General features: G+C 42.2%; 1 protein-coding gene across 1 annotated transcript in view; it reads right to left on the bottom strand.

The window, feature by feature from the left end:
• NHS (NHS actin remodeling regulator) overlaps window positions 1-22,945 on the bottom strand; it is a 250,348-nt gene that overhangs the window by 3,806 nt on the left and 223,597 nt on the right. Inside the window, exons 3-7 of the mRNA XM_088449523.1 lie at window positions 21,490-21,620; window positions 12,269-12,458; window positions 8,918-9,049; window positions 3,778-6,711; window positions 1,605-1,731 (exon numbers count right to left, since the gene is read on the bottom strand). Coding sequence (XP_088305649.1) covers window positions 1,605-1,731; window positions 3,778-6,711; window positions 8,918-9,049; window positions 12,269-12,458; window positions 21,490-21,620 — 3,514 coding nt within the window. The remainder of the gene's footprint in view (window positions 1-1,604; window positions 1,732-3,777; window positions 6,712-8,917; window positions 9,050-12,268; window positions 12,459-21,489; window positions 21,621-22,945) is intronic.

The following is a 22,945-nucleotide window of genomic DNA, read 5'->3' as shown; positions in this document are numbered from 1 at the left end:
CAAAGTATACTGGGTGCTTAAGATTTTTGTTGCAATGAAGTTGGTATAAAGTCACAGATTAAGCACAATGCTGCATGGTGATGCTCACTCTAATTGGTCCTCTGTTTTTAGCGTTGTGCATAGCAACCAATCACTACTACCTATTATTTTATAAAATGTACTTCATAAATGCTACCTCAAAGCTGATTTGTTGCTACAGGCAACTTCTCCACTGGTAAATTTTTCACTGTTTACATTGCTTGATACATGAGCCCCAGTGTTACATATGTATACATTTATTGTGCTGCCTCTTTTTATTTAATTAAGGCAAAACCAACGTGCAAATCACAGGCTATTACATTTTGGCCTGAGGGGTATATTTACTAAAGTGCAGGTTTTTATAAGTGGAGGTGGGGCCCATAGCAAGCTGTCAGATTCTAGCTATCTTCTAGAAGGTGCTAGATAAATGAGTAGATTATGCAGGTCTCCAGGAACATGACGCCCACATCATGCTCCCGGTAACTTCTGTACTGCACATGCGCAAATCACCAGGAAAATTGCCGCCACAACATTTGCCGGTGAGTTCTGGTGCTCTGCAGTGCCGGCCGAAGCAAGACTCTGGAGAGGTAAGTGTAATTATATGCGTGCAGGGTGCACCCATTATAGATACGCCAATGTAACTAGGGACAAAAAGTAGTCCAAGTTTCATAGCACTAACAATAAAACCAAGAGATTGGTAGAGATCCTACTCAGTGTACGCTCATTGTTTCCTTATGGGTAATGCGGGTCACACTTCTCTGTCACACTGGATTGATTAAGCTCAGATCATGCAGCATGAAATGTGGTCTGAGCTAAAGCACTTCCATGTAACAAGGAAATAGCATTCACTCATCATTTCAACTTTCACAGGATTCAGTGCTATGAATGCTGTGTTTTTCTTGCTGGAAGCCTACTTAAACACAGTGTGTATGTGTGGCATCACCCTTAGTCATGTGGTCTCTTTTTGAATAGTGATGTTTTATAAAAAAAAAAAAAATGATATTTGTTAATTGAAGATGTGCTGTCCTGTAATTCACCAGCACTGAGCTGCTTCTTCTTCTTGAACTACTGTTTAAAATCTCCTGCTGTATTATGGCTGAAGATACTGTAATGCATAAATGATCATGACAACCAGGCAGCGGGAGATTTGAAAACAGCTGCTAGTTTCTTATCCTTCCTCAGGCCTTTATTTATAGTATTCTTAAAAGACACTGGCACAAATCGGTGCTGGTCACTTACAGTCAGCGATGCTGATATAATTAACAAATATAATGAACAAATTAGAAAAATGTACAATTAAGTAATCATACCAGTCATTGTTAGCCATTTAATACTGGTCCAAATAACCATGCTATTTAAGCTTGGTAAGGTGCTACAATTCATATATTTCAATAAATTTAGCACCTTGTAGAACCATAAATGCCACTGACTATGGACAACAAGCAAAGGAAGTAACCTTTCCTCCTGTTATGCACACACACCTTGATGGACTTCAACATGCAAATAATTATTACACAAGGCCACATTAAAAAACAGAGCAGTTTCTCGATTACTAATATTACTACATACACAATGACTGCCTTTACCTGTGAATAACTGCAAAAAGATCCTCAGTAGTGCGGGGTTTGTTAGGAGACACAAAGACATCATCGGTGTCAGCCTGGGAATCCTCACTCATTGGTGATAAAAGAGAGTCATCGCTTAGTGAGCATTCTACATATAAATAGGGAGAAAAGGTTTTACATGTTAAATATATGTTAACAGCAAATGTAACAGTAGTTTCTTCGAACCTCTCTACTGCTGAGATTGGCCTTTTCTAACTAACATCTATGCCACCACCCTCCTCCATTATCCTAACATTCATATGAATGGGAAAACTTTTCAATAGAAACTACAATGCTAAAGTACTTCCTGTTTATAAGAAATAAATATAATGCATTACTGCAGTGTTACAGGAATTTGGGAACCCATTGAACCAATGCAAAGCTGGACCCCATAAAAGTAACATTCAGTATTACATGCTTGCAATCTCTCCCAGAATGTCCAGTAGAGTTCTAAATTTCCGGTGCTCTCCCAAACTCACGAAATGTGGGCGCATTCCATTACTTCCCGAGAGAAGTGAGTGAGCCGAAGGTAAGATGACGCGAATAACCCACTGCTTTGATATGCCATGAATTGCAGCTCTGAACAGTGGAAAGCAGAGCCACAATGATATGAATGTGGTGCCACCCCACCCCACATATTGGAAATGGTTGCACCCTCTGTGACTCTCACACAAAAACTTCTTATTTTTCAGATTTTTGTTAGAATTCTTCTGTAAAATAAAGTGGGTCTGAAACAGAAGCGTCACCGGGTGTGGTGATGCCCGAGTGGCACCTCCAGACCCCACGCATACACTGGAGGAGCGCACATGCAAGGGGGGTGTCCTTGTGTCTGTGAAGCCACGCCCCCTGGCTTGATCAATTTTGGGGGAGTGACCATGTGTCACACCCCCGTTGTCGTCACGTTGAGCCCATGTGGCTGTTGATTGACAGCCATGCGTCTTACAGCCAATCAGTGGCCGCTTACTGTAGAGCGCCCTCTGATTGGCTGGCGAGCCCGAGTAATGACAGAAACCACGCAGTCTCTGTCATTATCACATATATCTCTACATGTCCGAAATGGTCCGGGCAACTCGTTTTTTTATTTTGGCAAGTCCCGGGGAGTATACTGGAGAAGAGGACCACTGCTAAGCCAGGAGGTAGGTGAGTATTGGATATTTTTTTTCAGGAATACCATGGGATTTCTACTGGAGAGGTGGACGGAACATCTGGCAGAAGGTGATTGTGTTTTGTATGTAATAAAATTGTACTTTTAACGGAGTGTAAGGACTGTGGTTATTTTACTATTTTTTTACAGTGGGGGTACAGGTACTGGCCACCTGCTGGCACTTGTAGTTCCACAAGTGCCAAAGGACAGGCATGCTGGCATCTGTAGTTCCACTGGAAACGACAATAGTATAAAACTAATTTTCACACTATTACCCCTGCACCCACCGGCCAGGGGTGCAGGGAAGAGCCATAAGCTTCAGCCTAAGTATGGGGTGCTCCGGAGAGGGGGGTCCCCACCTCCCCTGAGATCCCCGGCTTGGGCTGACTAGCTTGGGTTGTTAATGCTATGGCCGAGGAGACCCGGTGAAAGGGTCCCCTGGCTGTGGCATTACACCCCGACTAGGTTTGAGTCCGGTGCTGGTTTTAAAAATAGGGGGGAACCTTCCACCATTTTTTTCTCCTATTTTTAAAACCAGGACTGGCTCTTAGAGCCCAGTGCTGGTTCCTAAAATATGGGGGGACCCTACACATTTTTTCCCCTGTATTTTTAGAACCAGGACTGTCTCAGGCACCCGGGTCTGGTTATGCTTTGGGGGTTGACCAAATGTCATTTTTTAAAAAAGATATTTGACATTTTCATAACTTGCACACACAAGCAGCCTTCATGTATCTCACTGATATGTGCAGGCTGATTGTTCGGGGGGAAACACAGGCAGGAAACACGAGGATTAAACACGGGTAGGAATGATCACATACAACATCGGGAAACACGATCCTGACAAACACGGGAGCTTGGTATATTCCCGATTTACTTTAAAAAAAACCCTCCTGATTCTGATTTTTCCTAGCCATGTTTATAAAATGAACAGACATGGGCAGGACACGATTGTTAGTAAATTTACCCATTACAATTTAATGTGCATTAAAAAAATTAAAATATTATATAAACCTTTCCAGGAGGCATCATCCATGCTTTCATATGTATCTTCTGTCCTGTTGTCCTCTGAGGCACTTTTGGTTGGAATACCTGATATAATGTGAAATTCCTGCTCGGGACATTCATCACTGAGTGGATTTAATGTAGAGATATCTGATTCAAAGCTGAGAGTATTTCCAGGCACTTTGTCATTGTTGCTTAAGTCAGGCTCATTGCTGGGCAATGTAGACACCTCAGCAGAATTATCTTGCACATCAAACCCAGTGTTATTTCTTTTGACAAGTTCTGATATAGTTATAAGTTCACAATGGATTTGTAGCTCTTGTTTTGTTTTGGATTGCCCTTCCTCTTGAGAATTACTCCTTTTTTCATTTGCAAAATTACTAATACTGGAAGAATAATCTTGTACATATTTTGTAATGGTTTCTGGTTGTGCTGTGAATATAGTTTCTTCTATTATGTCTTCAGCCCAATATTTTTGGTGTTTCTCTTGTTCGACTTCTTTAATTCTGCTAATCAAAGGTGTTGTTACTTCTGGTTTGTATAAACCGTGTCCAGTGAATAGAGCACTCGCTTGAAAAAACATTTCTGGGCTTGTTTCAACCGGTGATGCATCAATAAAAGGTAGCATGGCTTCTTCAGTAGAGAACTGACGCAATATTGATTTTTTCGGTGCTGGCAAATTTGTTTTCTCAGGGAGATAACTGTCCACAATTATTGTAGGATCCTGTGTACATAAAATGTTAGTGCTTTCCTTATTCCTGGACTCCCTGTGTTGCTTGTTGACCGATCTCAGATGTACAGATTTCAATACTGAAGGTGTTATGGCTAGAGCTGGAGACGAGCTTGAGTTGAATTCTTCCTCTGATATATTTTGATTGGCATGACTGAATGCGAGTACGTGTGGTCTATATGGGGTTGGTTTGTGTAACACATGAAGAGCACTTAGGTCAAGATGGGTAGGAGGTATAGTTGGAAGTTCTAGGTCTTTGCTTAGAAAAACATTACCACACTTTGATGGATGCTGTAAAGATGACTTCCTTTCTGGAACTTTTGGCTTTCTCTTGCTACCGCCAGGTGACAAGGGTCCGGTAAAGAAAGGAGTAGGGAAGGATGAAGTAGGTGTTTCTGATTGGCTAGAGTAGCCACTTGATGGTGATGCTAACCCTGCCAACTTTTCTGGTGAAGCTAATTTGAATTCATTCTCAACTGAAGGAAGAGAAGGAGTGGTGGCTCGAGATTCAGGCTGGGAATTTTGTGACTCTGGACTTTCCGGTGACTTGATGCATTCTATGACGGTTGTACCTGTAGCAGTGCTTGAGTTTGATAAAGATCTATAAGGATCACTTGATTTCAAGTCATTGAGGAGCCACAGATCTGCATAGTGAGTCTGCTCACCTCCGTCATCTTTAACTGATGGAATATCTGAAGTAATATACGGAGTACTCTTAGAATCATTATAATCAATATTGACCCAAGGAATGTCCTGTTGATTTGGTGGAGAAAAGTTTTCCACTCTCGAAGGTGTATTTGAAATATCAAGTGGTAGCTTCATTTCCCTTGAGTTGTGAAGAACTTGCTGTGCACTGGTTATCTTTGGTTCTTTATTTTCAAGAACATCTGTGTGGTCATCAGTATCTCTTAAAGAAGAGCAGCGTTTTGGTGGTGTTGGCTTTGCCTTTGGTTTCTTAAATGAGATGTTCTGTCCCTCTTCTCTTCTATGATCCACATAACGTTGCCAAACACAGTCTGTATTCATGGAAGAAACACCAATTTCTTGGTCATTCTCAGTCCCTGACTGTGCATAGTTACAAATATAACTCCTACCATTAAGACCACAGTCGAAATGCATGGAGGTATAATATCCTTCAGTGTCCACAGAGAAATGAGATCCTGTGTCCGCTTTCTCTGATGCAGGCTTCTCAAGAAAGCTATCATATGTGCCCATACTAGTAAAACTTGGGCAACCTAAGCCATCTGCCTTTAAGTGCTGGGGGCTGAAGTCTTGATGACATGACGTATCATGGTGATGGTGAAGATAATTCCATTCACTGTCACTTGTATTACTGTTATTAGGGTCATCTAGCAAATCTGCAACTGTAGATGTAAAGGAGCTGGACCTGTGAGCTCTAATGCTGTCCAAATGGTCATCACTGTACTGTTCAATGGTAAAGATATTAGAATCTTCACCGGCATGGGGAGCAGTGTTTAAAGACAACTCTGAATCACAATGTGAAGACCCAGTCAATGGAGGAGAAGCAGCTGGAGGTATTGTTTCTGATGTCTGGGAAGGACATGTGGAACTGCTTCCACTCCAATTCCCACTAGATGACTGATGATCATCTTTCTGGTCTATGTGTGTGCTCAGCAAAACTCCTGCGGTAGAAATGGAGTGAACTGGGCTTCCAAATGTGTCTGAATTTGATGAAATGTCACAGCTGCCTGAATCTGCCATTCTTGAAAGCCTTGATCTACCTCTTTCATTTAATTGAGGACTGTGGTGGGAATATGATAACCCTAGAGGCTGGAGTTCAGGGGAACCTTGAATAGTAAAATTGTCTTCCTTTTTCTTCAGTGACCTTTCTGAGCTTGGTATAAAGCAATCATCTTTATAGGTTGAGGACTGAGCACCACGATCATGATCATTGCTTGCACCTTCTCTCGGAAGGCTACGAGAACGAATCCGGCTAGACACTGTTGTGGTGAACATCTGGTCTCCACTCTCAGTTAGTGCTGCAATGTTTCCAGCAGAATGAGAGAGTGATGCTGCCACACCTTGACCCCTCTGAGCTCTAATTCTTCTTCGAGAAGGAGCAGCAATGAGAATGTCTTCAGTTTGGCACTCAGTATCTCGGGTTCCAGATCTCCTATTTGCAGAATTTGCTAGATCAGGGTTATTATGAACTATAACATTCCGGTCACGTGCTACAGGAGATTCATCTGAATCTGCAAGAGAAAAAAAAACACAATTAAAACCACTTATTGTTAAAAGTTTTGTCTCATACGGATTTTTTGCAATCATTATTTATAATATATAAACTGTAAGCCAATTATGCTTCTGTCCAAACAAAATGTAATACTTTACAGTATTTAGTGAATTGATCTATCCAAAATTTAAATGATTAAAAAATTTACAAATTTACCAAAATTATTTTACACAATGGGCCTGATTTGGACACCATTCAGCAGATACAAAATGCTCCTGTAGAATCAGGTAAATTACTATCACCCAAATAAGAAAGAGCCAATCACAGTGCAATGTCACATGACCTTAAACTTAGAAAGTTTCCAGTAGTAAGCTTCCCACGCTCATGGTTGTAGGAAAAGTAAAGCTTGTCTCAGCACCTTTGAAGCACCCACAGTCGCGCACAGAATATTGGAAAGCCACATATCATTTGCTTGTGCATTCTATTCATATCACTGTGCGAATAAGATGCATTTGAAGGGAAAAAAGTTTCACCAAAATATGCTCGGTGCTACCGAGTCACATGGTGCTCAAGCGTTATGTGTAACGCGACTTGTAGCGCACAGAGGATAGATGTATGTGGATAACTTTGCTGAAATACTTCTGGCTCTGGCATTTTATTCAAGTGGGGTATCCCCTGTATGATGATACTTGCAGTAAACAATGCTTGATTAAGATGAATTAGTAAGATTTATTGTCATACAGGGTGGTGCAATATTTAAGCAGGAAGATAAGAAAACAGGTAACAATGTTCACATAGGCATTTCTGAGTAACTGGTATGCAATGAGAATACAGTCCAGGATAATGCAGGGAATAGAAACAGACTTTAGGATGAGGACAAATGCTGGATGAAGTATATGGATACACAAAGTCCTAGTTGACAAATAAATAGAAGTGTTGACTGAAATGTCCAGAATATACTGTAAAGTGCAGGTACACTAGGAACTTGATTAAACAGAATGCACAGGTGAAAACAGAGGATTGGAGGCTCTGATCTAGAATGCTGTAGAGCAGTGCAGAGAATCTGAAAGGCACTAGTAGTTCTGAAGAATATGCCTTGGCAAACACACTGGATAGCAATACAACACGATCCCGGATTGTAAGTGCAGTTTGTCAACAGGGTTGTCTTAACAGCAGTGTGGGCCCTGGGCAAAGCAATGCACAGGGGCCCCTACCCACCCAATCACGGGAAAAAAATGTAAATGGTCAATAAAATTAAACCCTCCTGCATGCCCACCAGATCTCCCACACATACAGAGAGACTCTGACTGGTCTGAAGCCGGCGGATGAAGTGAAACTGGAACGGAGGTGAGTACTCGTCAATGGGGGAATGGGGTGGAGGAGATTAGACCAGATTACAGTGCACCGGCGGCCGGCTTATAAAAATATCACAAATTTACCAACTGGCCACGACTGCAGGGGGCATGTTGGCAGGCCCCTACAAGCTATGGGCCCTTGGGCAATTGCCCAACAAGCCCAATGGAAGAGATGGCCCTGTTTGTCAAGCAGGTGAAACAATAACTAGACAAGTCCTGGATAGTGGAGCTCTGGTGAAGCAGATAAATGTCCCAGATAACTTACATGAGAGGCAAAAGGATATCAGGTTGCAGGGACCAGGCTTTAGAGACAACAGGAAACAAGGAATACAAGGAGTACTAGCTGGTAGCATAATCCGGAGTGCAGACACTGAGGCAGTCTTGACTTGATGAACTCTCACCAGGGAACTTGTGTGGCTGGGCTATATAGGAAGTTCAGGTGCAGCTCACAGCTGCTGTATCAACTAATTACCCAGTTGATGCTCAGACCAGAGTGCTGAAGCACCAGGGAAGAGAGCGACACCCCAGGCAGGGAAGAGAAACTGCACGAGCCGTGACACTTATATATTCAGTCCTCAAGTCCCCTGACAGCTTATAGGTTTTATGGCTATCCATACTTGATTACAGGTTACTTAATTAATGTCTCAGGCGTTTTAATCCAACTAACAAACATGGATAGCAATAAAACCTGGAATATCAGAGTGACTAGAAAACTGGAGTTAGGAACTAACTGAACTAACTTTTTGTTATCTCAGCATGTCCTGAAAGTAAAAATAATAGCTGCTGATACATTATAGTACTTGCAACTGTTGTAGCCACCTAATCCCTCACCAGTCACAGTACATTGCAGGCATATTTGTTCAATCAAACCTATTTCTTGTTGAACTCTTCTGGGAATTCCCGATATGGTTTTTCTTCTCCTCAGTTTCCGCCTCCGCTGCAGAACAGACTGTGAATGAACTAAGGAGCACCGGATGCTCGCCTCTCTGTCAAAACCAACTCCTGTAAATAGAAAATCCTCATTAATTTACTGATGGTAGGTTATAGCTTTTACAATACTAGGATTGGAGAAAATGTAGTAAAGTTACAGGCTACCCACAATTAGTGTAATGTATGTTTCACATACAGGGGCTGAGTCAAAGTCAGAGGCAAATAAAAAAAAGGAGCACAAAAAAAGCAATTTGCTCTTTGTAAAAAGCTGTCCAGTATCTGTGCATTATATGCAAAAGCAGAAAGTGTTTTCCATGCGTGTAAAAAAATAAATGCATTTCCATAGATATAAAAATGTGGAATTTAAAGATATGCACATATATATTAAACATAGCAAAGTGCAGGGGATATTGCAGGTGTCCAGAACCCTAAATAACAGTACTGCCTAAATTAGGAAGAAACGGGAGCAAGGTTAAAAAAAAAAAAAGAAGCAAATTTGCACACTGCAAAAATCATGTTGTGTGGCAGATTTAAACTGTGTAGAGATATTAAAGCTAGGTACACACTGTACAACGATGGAACAATGTGATGTAACAATACATTGTGCGCTGTACACACTGCACAATTTGGTGTGTGATGGTGCGATGCATCGTCACACGCTGCATGTAACAGCACCACGTCGTTCATTGCATCGCCCCATCTGCCGTGCAAAACAGCATCAGCGTTGGAATGATATATCGTAAAATACAACATATATTGTGTGTACCCAGCTTTACAGTTGTGTCCTAGCTGCCCAGTGGTTGTGGGCTACATTCAAAAGTAGCCAGTACTTACTTTGTCTGCAAAAAGAAAAAATATATTTGCACCCCTTGTATTGCAACAGTGGCGTCACTGGGTTTGGAGACACTCAGTGTGCCATATAGACCTCCTGAACAAAAAAGGTGCGTGGTCTCGTGGCACACTCACTGTTTCATCACTCTGGGGGCATGCCCAGCACTTCCAGAAATACCGGGCTGCCCCTAGAGTCTCTCTCCGTACTGCCGGCTCCTCCTCAGTGACCGGGAGGCGGGCTCTGCATGGTGATGTTAGTGTGCAGTACCAGGCTCCTGGTCACTGAGAAGGAGCCGGCATTTTGGTGTCACCCCCTCAGAGGGTGGCACCTGGTGCGGTCCGCACCCACCTAGTGAGATCATTGCAACATGGTTTGTCCAGGTGTAAATTTGCTCCAGCTCTGAATCTGCTCCTCTATGTTTGCCCATGTAAACTGATTTCCTGTTACTGTATGGGCTCACATCATTTTAATAATACATTGAATCTGTGAACAATATAATATTTGCTGTTTACACTACTTTTGGATGTGGCAAACAAAAACCACAACAATTACAGTTTCATCCCGGTGGTTACATTAATACGATTTAATTGGGTATGCCAACTAAATAATTATTAGCTTTGTGTAAATAGCCAATGTTATCTGAAAAGCTGAATTTACATTTTTGTTTGCATATACTTCTATAAAGTCATGATAGAACAATAGGAAAAAAATGACAAATTGTCTGAGATTACATTATACCATTTGCAAAGATGTAGCAAACACTGGCATACTAAATATACTGTGGAAAGAATGCACTTTACTATTATTTGAATGATTGGCACTCAGAACTCCTCCAGTAAAGGACATGGATTGTATATTATTACAAGGACACTAGAAGATATTGTATGTACAAGTTACATCCCTACCTTTCAGATGCCATTAGTAGATAAGATTGCATTCCTACAGGACCAGACACATTTAGAATGAGTGGTTCTTGGATAAAAAAAACTGCACCATTCTGTTGTGAGTTTCCATGTGACAACCAGATGATTCTCTAAACTAACTTCCTATTATGTTTCATTTCATAGAATGCTTTTGTGTTATTCATGGAAAGAACTAGAAATGTTGTTTGTAAACACCACAAGCCTCACATCACATAGCATTTAGGGGACCATGTATCATTATACACATTTCTGACCCACTGAAAATTGTGTGTCATCGTATTGTAATCGTTGAGGAATAAATAGTTTTTGCGCCATATGTATCACGTAAACACCAGCTGTGTAAAGAGACTTAAATGTGGTAATTCCCTGTGAGTTTAACAAAAATGTATTTAGAAAAGACTCAGTAAACAATGTATGCACTGGCCTTTTATTACGCATGCACAGAGGTGACTGTCGACCATCTGATGTCGACCTATTGTCTGTATATCTATACACTGTCATCTTTTATACCACACCCTTATTAGAAATGGACAGACAAAAATGAACAATCTGGATCTATGCTACAACTTGTATTGACTCTTGTGTGCAGACTGTATGGCAGAGCTGCAATCGGGGGTGGGGGACTTCCGGGACTGAAGTCCCGGGCCCCCGCACACTCGGACAGTGAGGGAGGGCTCGTCCGCTCATACCACCCGCTCCTACAGCCTGTCCATTACTACCGCCGGTATAAAAGTGAGAGTGGGACCCGCACCTACTGCCCACAAGCAACTACCGCCGACGTTTGAGAGCTGCTATGCATGACATCACGCGCGCCGCTGAAAGAGAGAGTTAAACAGCGCATGAGGATAAGCCACAACAGAAGTAGGTAAGTCTCAAGTGGATGCGGGGACTGGCTCTGGCTGGAGAGACAGCGGTGGAATGACTTGGGCTAAGGAGACAGCGCAGGGCAAGACAGACAGAAGGATTATTGCTGGGGAGACAGAAGGGGTGCTGGCTGGAGAGACAGAGGGGGTGCTGGCTGGGGAGACAGAAGGGGTGCTGGCTGGAGAGACAGAAGGGGTGCTGGCTGGAGAGACAGAAGGGGTGCTGGCTGGGGAGACAGAAGGGGTGCTGGCTGGAGAGACAGAAGGGGTGCTGGCTGGAGAGACAGAAGGGGCTGGCTGAAGAAGAGTTATTGCTGGGGAGACAGAAGGAGTGCCAGAGAGACAGAAGGTGGATGGCTGGACCTGGAGAAATACTGCAGGGTTGGAGTTGCAAAAACACGGAAGGGGAGCTGCCTATTTTTTCAGTCACAGGCCCCACAATTTATGATGGCAGCCACGCTGTACGGCTATCACAGGATCAAAGCTCTCTTATTGTAACAAATCCTGAGTACTGTTACCCATGTAATAATAGTACGTACAGTGAATTATTACTATTGCGATGGTTTCCTGCCAAACTATGTATACGGCAAAAAAAGGTATTTACCCACAGACAATTTTGTTAACTGTGTACCACATGACAAGTGACTGATGAATATATATAACTGTACTCTACCAGTGACATTGATGGGGATTATGCAAGAAGTAATCACTTGGGACTCCTGTTTCATCTTCTCCTCAGGTGTGGGGAGCGGTAATGCTTTGTTCCAGTTGGTCTGCTTATCCAGTGTAGACGGTACATTAGGGATTGGGTTTTTCGGCCTTTGTCCTAAAACCATATCATCTTCCTCCTGGGGTGGGTGGGCCTGTAAAAGTGTAATACTTAGAACCAACTATGGATGCTTGGCAAAGCACCATACTTAGATGCAAAGCCAATATGAAAGAAACTACTGTAGGTTTATCCCATATTGAAAATTAGACTAAATTGTATATACAAGTTAAATAATCAAATGTTCCATAAACATAAGTTAAAATGCTAGTAGTATAAAAATGTAGTTAAAATGTATGGTACTTTCAAAGGAACAGAAACACAGGAAAGAACATACAGTATAGAATGAAAAAAAACACATGCAAGTAAAGTAGGGGTAGATCTTCTTGGAACTCTATGTGAAGTGTTTGATCAGTAATACAGGTAAATTACAGGTGAATTATTATCCCAAACTCTAAAGTCATTTGTGTAAATTTCTATCTTTCGTCTCTGTTTAATAACTTAGATAATATGAAACAAGCCCCATTTGAATACAGTCTCATTTAGCACTCTATAAAGACAAATCAGAAAGAATATTTTTCCATTGTAACTCAACTCTCTATAGCCAGTCTTCATTGAGCACACGGCAAAGGTGTATTCTCATTTTGTGTGCTATTATTCCTGTCTACCAACTCCCTACTGTCCCTCGTTTCCAAGCTTCAAACACACTGGTATATTGAAATAGTGTACGGTGGCACTTACCTTTCCAATTTTCCCTGACCATGCAAACTAAGATATCACATGAAATGGGAATTTTATCTAACTTTGCAGGAAAGCCTATATATTTATGTCTTTCTTTCTCCATCTGTAGCTTTTGTGTTCATCCCCAGCAGACATGAATAGCTCATACAAACTTCCAACTCAAAAGACTTTGTTTCCTAGGTAACTTAGAGGAAAAAAGTTTGCGGCATGCGTAAGGGAAAAGGGCTGGATTTTGCTGCTGATTCATTCCCTGAATTACAATAGGGTAACCCCTGAATAATAACTCGTGATCTGACTGTTGTCTAATGTAGCTATGGTAGCATTAGTATGTAGACATGGCCAAGTAATATTCAGGTTCATGTCACTAAAGCATGGTAATGTAGTCCTTATTTACTTTAAGAAACTGCATTCACTAAACTTGCTGTTATTAATGTGAATTATAATGTTAACAAGATAAAAACATAATAGTTGTTCTGTAATTTTGCAGTCAGAATCCTCTAGTGGACATTTTGGGAAGCTAAGCAACCAGTGTCCTGTGGACAATTATGAACGACTGTACTAAATGCGTGACCCAGCCCACATTGTGGGTGGGATATACTAAGCATGAAAATGTGGCCAAAACTCAAAAAATGCAATTTTCAGAGTTTTGGCCACATTTCCATATGTACCAAATTCCGGCATGAAATACATTCTGAAGCTTGGATCCGGTGTGTAACGCCATCTTTAGATGGCATTACCTAATAGAAGCCTATGGGCTTCTCACCGGGTTTCTTTTGAGAGGGATCCAATCGGGTCCCTCTGATTGTCCCCCGCGGTGGCACATGCCGATCTACACATACGCAGAAGGACTTCTAGGTAATAAAGCCGGCAGTTCCTCTAGCATCTAGCTGTGAGAAAGGACAGCTCTTATCGAGAGAGCTGTCCTTTGAGATTTTAATCACATTTCTAAGTAACATAAAGGCGTAATTTACGCCGGAATGTACCTGATAAGTGTTAGGATGTACCATATCGCACATGCAAATCTTAATACGTCCCACTCTATCTTTCTACTATTTAGTATGCATAATCATAACATACGGTAAGCACAAGGCCAATTCAACATCAATGTATGGTGGATGTGATATATACGAAACAGTCAAATGTATAGGTAGAAACTAGTAGAAAACCTTCATTTCAGTAGCAGACCATAATGTGGCGCTGATGTAAATAATAAGCCAAGTAAATGTTAGCTCAGCAAAATGATTGAATTTAGGTATAGCTCTGCAATAATAAATGACCCCCATTATCATGCGTGTGATCAGTTGAGGAAGGATTAGTAAGGAAATAAAGGTAGTTAAGGTATAGCAGTAAAATTAAGAGGGGTAGAGTGAAGCCAGTAATACTAGTAAGAGGGATAGAGTGAAGCCAGTAGTACTAGGACAGATGTACACTTGCTTGCATTTCCAATACCTTTCTACTCCATGGGGTCAAATGGCAACATTCAGTGGGGGAGGGTGGACGGGTTCTGTTAAACTAAGAACATAAAATGTGGGAAAATACATTAAAAGCATGCATATGGTAACAAAAAGTGATATGCTCAATGGTAAATAATATATAAGCAATCAATAACTAAAGTTTTACTCTATTATTGATTATTTTTAAATATGCATAAGTGTAAAACAAAATCTAAGAGCAAAAAATTACTTGGATCAATGTTCAGTACTTTTATGATTGTTTAAGCTGGAAAATGAAATAATGCATTTGTACATGTGCAGTATGTCATTCTGCATTGTGCATGCATCTTCAGGCATACTGTATACAACATATGTAGAATGGTCTATCATTTTGTTACAGTTTCTTCACAAACCTTTTCTTTCCATTACTTTCTAGACAATGATTGGAACGCTGGAATATGGAATGCTAACTACATTGAGGACATTTAAATATTTATTAGAGGTCAGTGTGACTATATCCTAATATTGGCAAATTATACAATGTAGATAAAGTATAATACAAACACTAACGTTCAAGAAATGGAAAGAAACAGGAGATACATTCCGTGTTTCCTTCAGCAGTGTTTATGAAGTATTGACTCGGAATGAAAAAAGATCAACTGAGATTGTGTACTACATGAATATATATATATATATATATATATATATATATATATCATATCATATAAATATAAATGATTTCAAGATATCAGATGATCATCATACATGGATGTGTGTTTAATTATCACATTTGTTATATATTAATCTGTGAGGTAAATTGAAATATGATATTGCAAAATAAGTAGCAGTGACTTGTTTATTATACATCCAGACTGATGGATGAATTTAGAGAATAAAATAGATGAGTTTTGCTTTGCCAGAGTGGCAATCTGGCTGCTCTACCATTTGCCAGAATGGCTGTTATGCCTCCCAGTATTACGGAGCTGGTTTGCACTCCAAGGGCTCTATTTATTAACATTATTTTGACTAAAATAAAGTGAAAAAGGGTGTTTTCACACCCTTTTCACATTATTTTCGTATCACCTATAGTTATTATAGGGCAATTGGAGTAGAATTCGTAAAATTCTACTCCAACTCCTAAGTATCACTTATTTTTAGTAAAGCAGATCGCATTTCCCATAATGGTAATGGGAAATGTGATCCGACCAGAGTTACTAAAAATAAAATGTGAAAAAAATACCTAGGGAGGCCCTGTGATAATAACACCCTGTGATAGTTATCCAGGGTCTCCCCCGGTTACCGGCCTCCTACTCTGCTCTAACGGGGAGAGCAGAGCCGGGAGTCGGTCCCAGTAATCAACTGTGTGGTCTAAACAGACCTCAAGCTGATTACTGTAAAAAAAAGAAAGAAAAAATCGTAAAAATTTTTTTTTACTTACCTGACTCCAGGGACCGGTGATCGGGCCTCCGGTGATGACTCCCCTCCGGTCAGCTGGTCTGCCATAGTGCACTGCTGCCCGGTCATCAGGTGATCGGGCCCCAGTGCAGTATGGGAGATCACCTGACCGGAGGAATGGAGAACATCACCGGAGGCCCGGAGCATGCAGGTAAGTGTAATTAAGGGAGAGGGGGGGTGGCACGGGGGGTCCATGATCATGGGGGCGGGGCTTAGCACCAGGGGGGGTAGCAGCGGCGACCAGTCGGCGCCTGCGCGGGCACTTAATCACGGTATTTTTTGCGAAAATACTGTGATAAGTCTCCGAAGGGGATTTGCAGGGACAGAGCTTTATCGCAAGCTCTGTCCCTGTAAGGGATTTGTAGTAAATCCCTGGGATATTGCCTAAATTCGCAATGCGAATTCACTCGGTAATATCACACTACAATCTGCATTCAATATGCGGATTGTAGTAAATAGAACCCAAAACTTTTGGTAAAATGGACTGTTTAGCAGTGGTGTAGCCAGGATGGATGCAGGGGGAGCGAGCGCTCCCCATTTAAGAAATGTTGAAAATGATGCCTATCAGAAGGGGGCACCAAACCATGCAGAGCCGCCCAAATGCTGCCTAATATGTTTTTTTTTTTTGCTGGGTGTCTGCCTGAGAAGGAGCAGATGAGTCAAGGATGGACAGGAAGATAGGCTGGTGGGTGGGTGGACCAAGGCTGGCTGTTCAGATGATGCACATTACTCCTTCTACTCTCTTCTTGTAAGGACCGTGCAGCCTATTGCTGCAGTGCACGGCTCCTACCTCCTGATGGTCCCTCCTCTTTATGTGGTGTTGGCACTGTGGGTTCTGTTAACCGCAGTTGGAAAAAGTCTTTTAGAAGGCCATTTTTTTTTAATGTTCCAGTGACAACGGCACACACAGTGTAAACAGCACAGAACACATAATAAGATCAGCAACAGGTAGGTGGCATGGGGAGGAGCCGGGGGCACTGGGGTTTGGGGATAATGTATATAGTTAGGGAAGTTTATAAATATAAGGGTGTAAGCTATAAGTGGAGTTCATTATGAGGGTGAAATGATTAATAAGTTAATGCTTTAATAGAGTAAGTTAAAATATAGGGCTATTGCTTTTACTAGGGTTAATTCATTTTTCTTCATTAAAAGGAGAGAGGTATGGAGGGTATTAATGAAATTAATTGTTGATCTGGGGAGTAATTAATAATTACAATGAGCGAGTTAAAGAGGCTAACTATGTTGAATGGAGTTGTTACGATGATGCTAAAAGGGTAATATTTTTGAGAAATGGAGGTAATAAAATGCTCTCTGTTTTGTATGGTGGTCTCAAAACTGCTCTAGGTAGTGTATGGTGGTCTCAAAAATGCTCTCTGTATTGTGTGGCGGTCACAATATTTTGCTCAGTACTTTATGTTAGTCACTGTGATGCTGTGTGAACTGTATGACAGTCACTGGAGGCTCTATTTACTGTATGGAGATCACTGCATGGGCATAACTACCATAGGTGCAAGGGGAGCAGCTTCTATGGGGCCCAGAGCTGAGGGGGGCCCTATCTTCCTTGTCAAAGTTACACATTTTATTTAAATTTTTCACCATTTGGTGGTAAATAGGGGCCCTTACAAATGTTTGCTATGGGCCTTCAAATGCCTAGTTATACACCCCTAACGACTACTGATTTTGACGATAATGATAAGGACTTTGGATTACATCTTCCAATAAGGTCCTGAACAGCAACATCTTCAGAAAAAGAATCTGAATAACATCTTTAGCTAAGGACTATATAACAAATTTTGACTTGTCATGCTTTCAGACACCTCACTCCATTTTATCTCCACACCTGTCTAAATTTGCAGCAGATCTCAGATCTGCATCTGCTAAAACTATCTAGTAAAAGGATTGTGTCACCGTACACATTCTTCCAATCTTTGGCAGACCAGCTGCCACGCACAGGCAAGGGCATAGCTACAGTAGGTGCAGAGAATTGGGCTGCTACGGGGCCCAGCCCTCTCCCTATCATCTCCTGAGGTCCGGCATTTCTATTCTCACCAGAGTCCTGCTGCAGGGCATCTGGCTCAGAGCTGATCTACGCTACAGCCCTCTCCAGCTGCTGGCTGCATGCATTGTGATGTCACAATGCAGGTCACAACCCTATATGCAGCCATTTTGTGGTGGCATTTTGTCCTACATTGATGCTTTCTGCAAAGTTCCTCCTTTATTTAAGAGACTTTGCATTATGACTACTAATAAGGACTTTGGATTACTTCTTCCAATAAGGTCCTAAACAGCAACATCTTTAGAAAAAGAATTTGAAGAACATCTTTAGGTTAGGACTATATAACAAATTTTGGCCTGTCGCCCATACCCTTTCAGAATCCTCCTTCCATTATAACTGCAGTTTTTAATTTAGAAACAATAAATAAAGCAAATATTTATTTGATAAGAGGCTGCATGACTAAAGGTGCCCACACACATAGCAATTTTTTTCCCGATCTGGCTGATTCCGACACATTAGAATGACAGATCAGGTAAACAATGCCCAAATCGTGAGTCCCCACTCACGGTCACGATGCGATGCGCGCCCCCGCCGATCGCACATCGCATCGTCAGATCTGCTGTGCAGTACAGCAGATCTGACAATCTAGGACACAATGCAAAAGTCTGGCTGCAGGAGATCATATGAAGATTGGACAGCATATCGTGTGCTGATCGTGTGATGAGCAGCCGGGGAGAATTTCAAGGGAATCGGACACATCGTCGGATCATAAGTATATCAGTATATGAGTGGGCACCTTTAAGATGGTTATACAACTCCGGACCTGACTGTTGACACAATCCTAGTGGAGACCTGGACACAGATTCAACACCCAATATATACCTCCACACGTGTAGAATTTTGCACCAGATATCAGATTTACATCTGCTGGAACAATCTAGTGGAAGGATTGTGGGCTCTATTTATTAACATTATTTTGACTAAAATAAAGTGAAAAAGGGTGTTTTCACACCATTTTCACATTATTTTAGTTTCACCTGTAGTTATTACAGGGCAATTGGAGTAGAATTAGTAAAATTCTACTCCAACCCCCAGTATTACTTATTTTTAGTAAAGCAGATCGCATTTCCCATAATTGTAATGGGAAATGTGATCCGACCAGAGTTACTAAAAATAAATAGTAAAAAAATACCGGGAGAAGCCCTGTGATAATAACGCCACCTGGAGGTGGCGTTATCCAGGGTCTCCCCCGGTTACCGGGCTCCCACTCTGCTCTAACGGGGAGAGCAGAGGCGGGAGCCGGTACCAGTAATCAGCTGTGTGGTCTAAGCAGACCGCAAGTTGATTACTGTAAAAAAAAGAAAAAAAAAATTAAACATTTTTTTTTTTACTTACCTGAATCCAGGGACCGGTGATCGGGCCTCCGGTGATGGTTCCTCTCCGGTCAGCTGGTCTCCCATAGTACACTGGGGCCCGGTCATCAGGTGATCGGGCCCCAGTGCAGTATGGGAGATCACCTGATCGGGAAGCCCGGAGAAGATCACCGGAGGCCAGGAGGTGCAGTTAAGTGTAATGAAGGGAGGGGAGGGTCGCGGGGGGGGAGGGGGGGGTCCGCGATCGCGGGGGCGGGGCTGAGCACCGGGGGCGGGGCTTAGCGTCGGTGGGGGGTTAGTAGCGGTGGTCGGCCGGCGCATGCGCGGACTCTTAGTCGCGGTATTTTTTCCGAAAATACCGCGACTAGAGTGAGGATGGGATCCGCAGGGACAGAGCTTTATCGCAAGCTCTGTCCCTGCAAGGGATTTATAGTAAATCCCTGTGATATTGCCTGAATTCGCAATGCGTATTCACTCGGTAATATCACACTACAATCCGCATTCAATATGCGGATTGTAGTAAATAGAGCCCTGTGTCACTGTACACACTGTACAAATCTTTGGCAGACCAGCTGCCACTCATAGGGAAGGGCGTAGCTACAGTAGGCACAGAGAATGGGGCTGCTATGAGGCTCAGGCTGCCTCTGGGGCCCGGCCCTATCACTGGACTAAGTTACACTGCTATTTCCTGAAGTCCGGCTTTTCTAAACTCACCAGAGTGTTGCTGCAGGGCATCTGTGCCCAGAGCTGATTTAAGCTACAGCCATCTCTAGCTGCTGCCTGCATGTATTGTGATGTCACAATGTAGGTCACAGTCCTATATAAAGGATGACCAGCTACTGGCAGCCATTTTGTGATGAGATTTTGTCCTACATTGATAGTCTCTGAGTAGTTCCTGCTTTATTTAGGCAACTCTGGATAACAGCTAATGATATGGACTTTGGATTACATCTTCCAATAAGGTCCTAAACAGCAACATCTTCAGAAAAAGAATCTGAATAACATCTTTAGGTAAGGACTATATAACATATGTTGGCCTGTTACCCTTACCCTTTCACACAACTTAGTCCATTTTATCTGCAGTTTTTAATTTAGAAACAATGCATAAAGCAAATTATTCATCTAATATGAAGTTGCATGACTTAAGATGGGTACACACTTGTCCAATCCTCTGGGGATTCAACTCCAGACCAGACTGATATAATCCTACTGGAGACCTGGATGCAAATTCAACACCAAAAATATGCCTACACACCTGTCCAATTTTGTAGCAGATCTGAGAGCTGCATCTGCTAGAACAATCTACTAAAAGGATTGTGCCACTGTACACACTCTTCCAAATGTTGGCACACCAGCTGCCACTTACAGGGAAAGGCGTAGCTACAGTAGGTGCAGAGAATAGGGCTGCTACGGTGCCCAAGCTGCCTATGGGGCTTGGCCCTTTCCCTGCTCTGCCATCTCCTGAGACCCAGCTTTTCTAATCCTACCAGAGTGATGCTGCAGGCATGGGCGTAACTACCATAGGTGCAAGGGGTGCAACTGCTATGGGGCCCAGGGCTTAGGGGACCCATCTTCCTTGTCAAAGTTACATGTGTTATATACATTTTTCACCATTAGGTGGTACATAGGGGCCCTTACAAACTTTTGCTATGGAGCCTACAAATACCTAATTACGCTTCTGTATCACTGAGTTCTGGCTGTGTTACTTTATAATGTTTATGTAGTGTGTGTGTGTATGTGTGTGTATGTGGGGGGTATTAATGCATTAATGTAATGTCAGGGGTTTATATTGATGTAAGTTAGATGCAATAATTGATTTGATGTTGATATTTGAATTTTGAACCGCCTGTTGTGGCAATTTTCCAACGCTGCTCCCTCTCATCAAAATCTGGCTATGCCACTGCTCTTCATCCTCAATAAGACCTCCATACCTGCTTTCATTAATTAATATTGATAATCATATGTTGCGGCCTCTCTCTACTCAGCACACGACACAGCCCACATTGCTGCACCTGAAGTAACCTGTGAATGATACACTTTGTGACATCATTGGGCTGAGCTTATGGGGAAGGACTTCTTATTCAACAATCATTTCTCAAAGGTGACCAGAAAAAAAAGAGAAGATCTTACTGGTACAAGGGCTTGTTCCTTCACTTCTCGCCTCTTTAGACTATGAGCTGCAGGGTATGAGGGGAGTGGAGGTGCAGCAAAACCACAGCTGAGAAGCCGCCTCTCTCTATTTTCCGCTCGGGCACGCTGCTCTGTTTATGATGAAGGAAAAACACCAGTGAATAAATAGATAAAAGAGTATTTCAATAAAAGCTGAAGAAATGTATTTCATTCAGTACAAATCTTAATAAAAGTAATGCTGGTAGGAAAGTTTTTCTAATCTATGTAAATGGCCTATGACACATTTATATACACATTTATGTCACATACTGTAGCTCAAATGACTAAAATACAACCGTTCATGTACCTAGCGTCCACTAGATGGCAGTAAAGCTGCATTATTCACGTTTCTGATCTACAAAGATATATTTATAGCACACAATGTGCAAAACCTACAGTGTATTTACATTCACAACTACTATTAACAGTTGTTTTTTCCTTCACACAGTTTCACCTAACCGTATCAGCTCTAGGTTTCACCCAACGAATGTGAAAAGACTTTTTAAATGTACATATTAAATGATGATTGTATTCCAGGGCCAGAATACCCGCTAGGCATCCTAGGCACTCCCCACCTAGGGTCCGGTGGCAGGTGGTCTAAGTTGCCAAACAGGTCCCATCCTTGGCATAGGCAGTCAGCACCTATGTATGTATAGGGGCCCCAAACTGGTATCTTGCCTACAGCCCCATGGGACCTTAATCTGGATTTGCTCTCTCCTTCCTTGCAGGCAACTGAGACAGCATGTAACATGATACTGCAGATTATCTATGTCCTCACAGCTGCTATACAAACAATGCAATTCATAGAAGCACAGGTACTGTATGAGAAAGGGTTAGATTTTATCTGTTTAGCTGTTATTTTTAGTTGTGCTTTAAAAATGTATTCCATAGCTGTGGTGTGATGAAACAGAACAAGCAGCACATTATTAATGAAGAGTTGTGGATGTAGTGTGTAGCTTATGTATCTTAAATAACAAATAAATAATAATACAAGGGACAATGGCCCTCATTCAGAGCCGTACACTCTGAGCAGAGCGCACGCTCTGAATGAGGGCCGGGCTCCATTTTCATGGAGCGTCCTCCTGGACGCTCATATAGCTGTGGGTCACCACCCACAGGCTATACGAGCGTGCATTGTGATGGTCGCGATGGTCGAGACCATCGCGACCATCGAATTTGCGAGCCGGAGCCTGCGGTTGAGGTTTTCAACCGCAAGCTCCGGAGTGATTTTGGCTCTATCAGAGCCAAAATCACTCCCACTGACATCACTAGTGATGTCAGTGGGCCGGCTTCTGACGGGAGGCGTTCCCTTAGGAACGCCCCCGTCAGGGAGGCATGCCCCCGGCACGCCCACCAAAGGGGGCGTGCTGTCAATCAACATTGACAGCACGCCCCCTTTGATCGGACACAACGGGCG

This window comes from Taudactylus pleione, unplaced genomic scaffold (assembly GCF_031769625.1).
Source record: "Taudactylus pleione unplaced genomic scaffold, aTauple2 ptg000487l, whole genome shotgun sequence".
Classification (NCBI taxonomy): Eukaryota; Metazoa; Chordata; class Amphibia; order Anura; family Myobatrachidae; genus Taudactylus; species Taudactylus pleione.
Note: the sequence above shows the minus strand (reverse complement) of the source record. Positions and strands in the feature narration are given on the sequence as shown.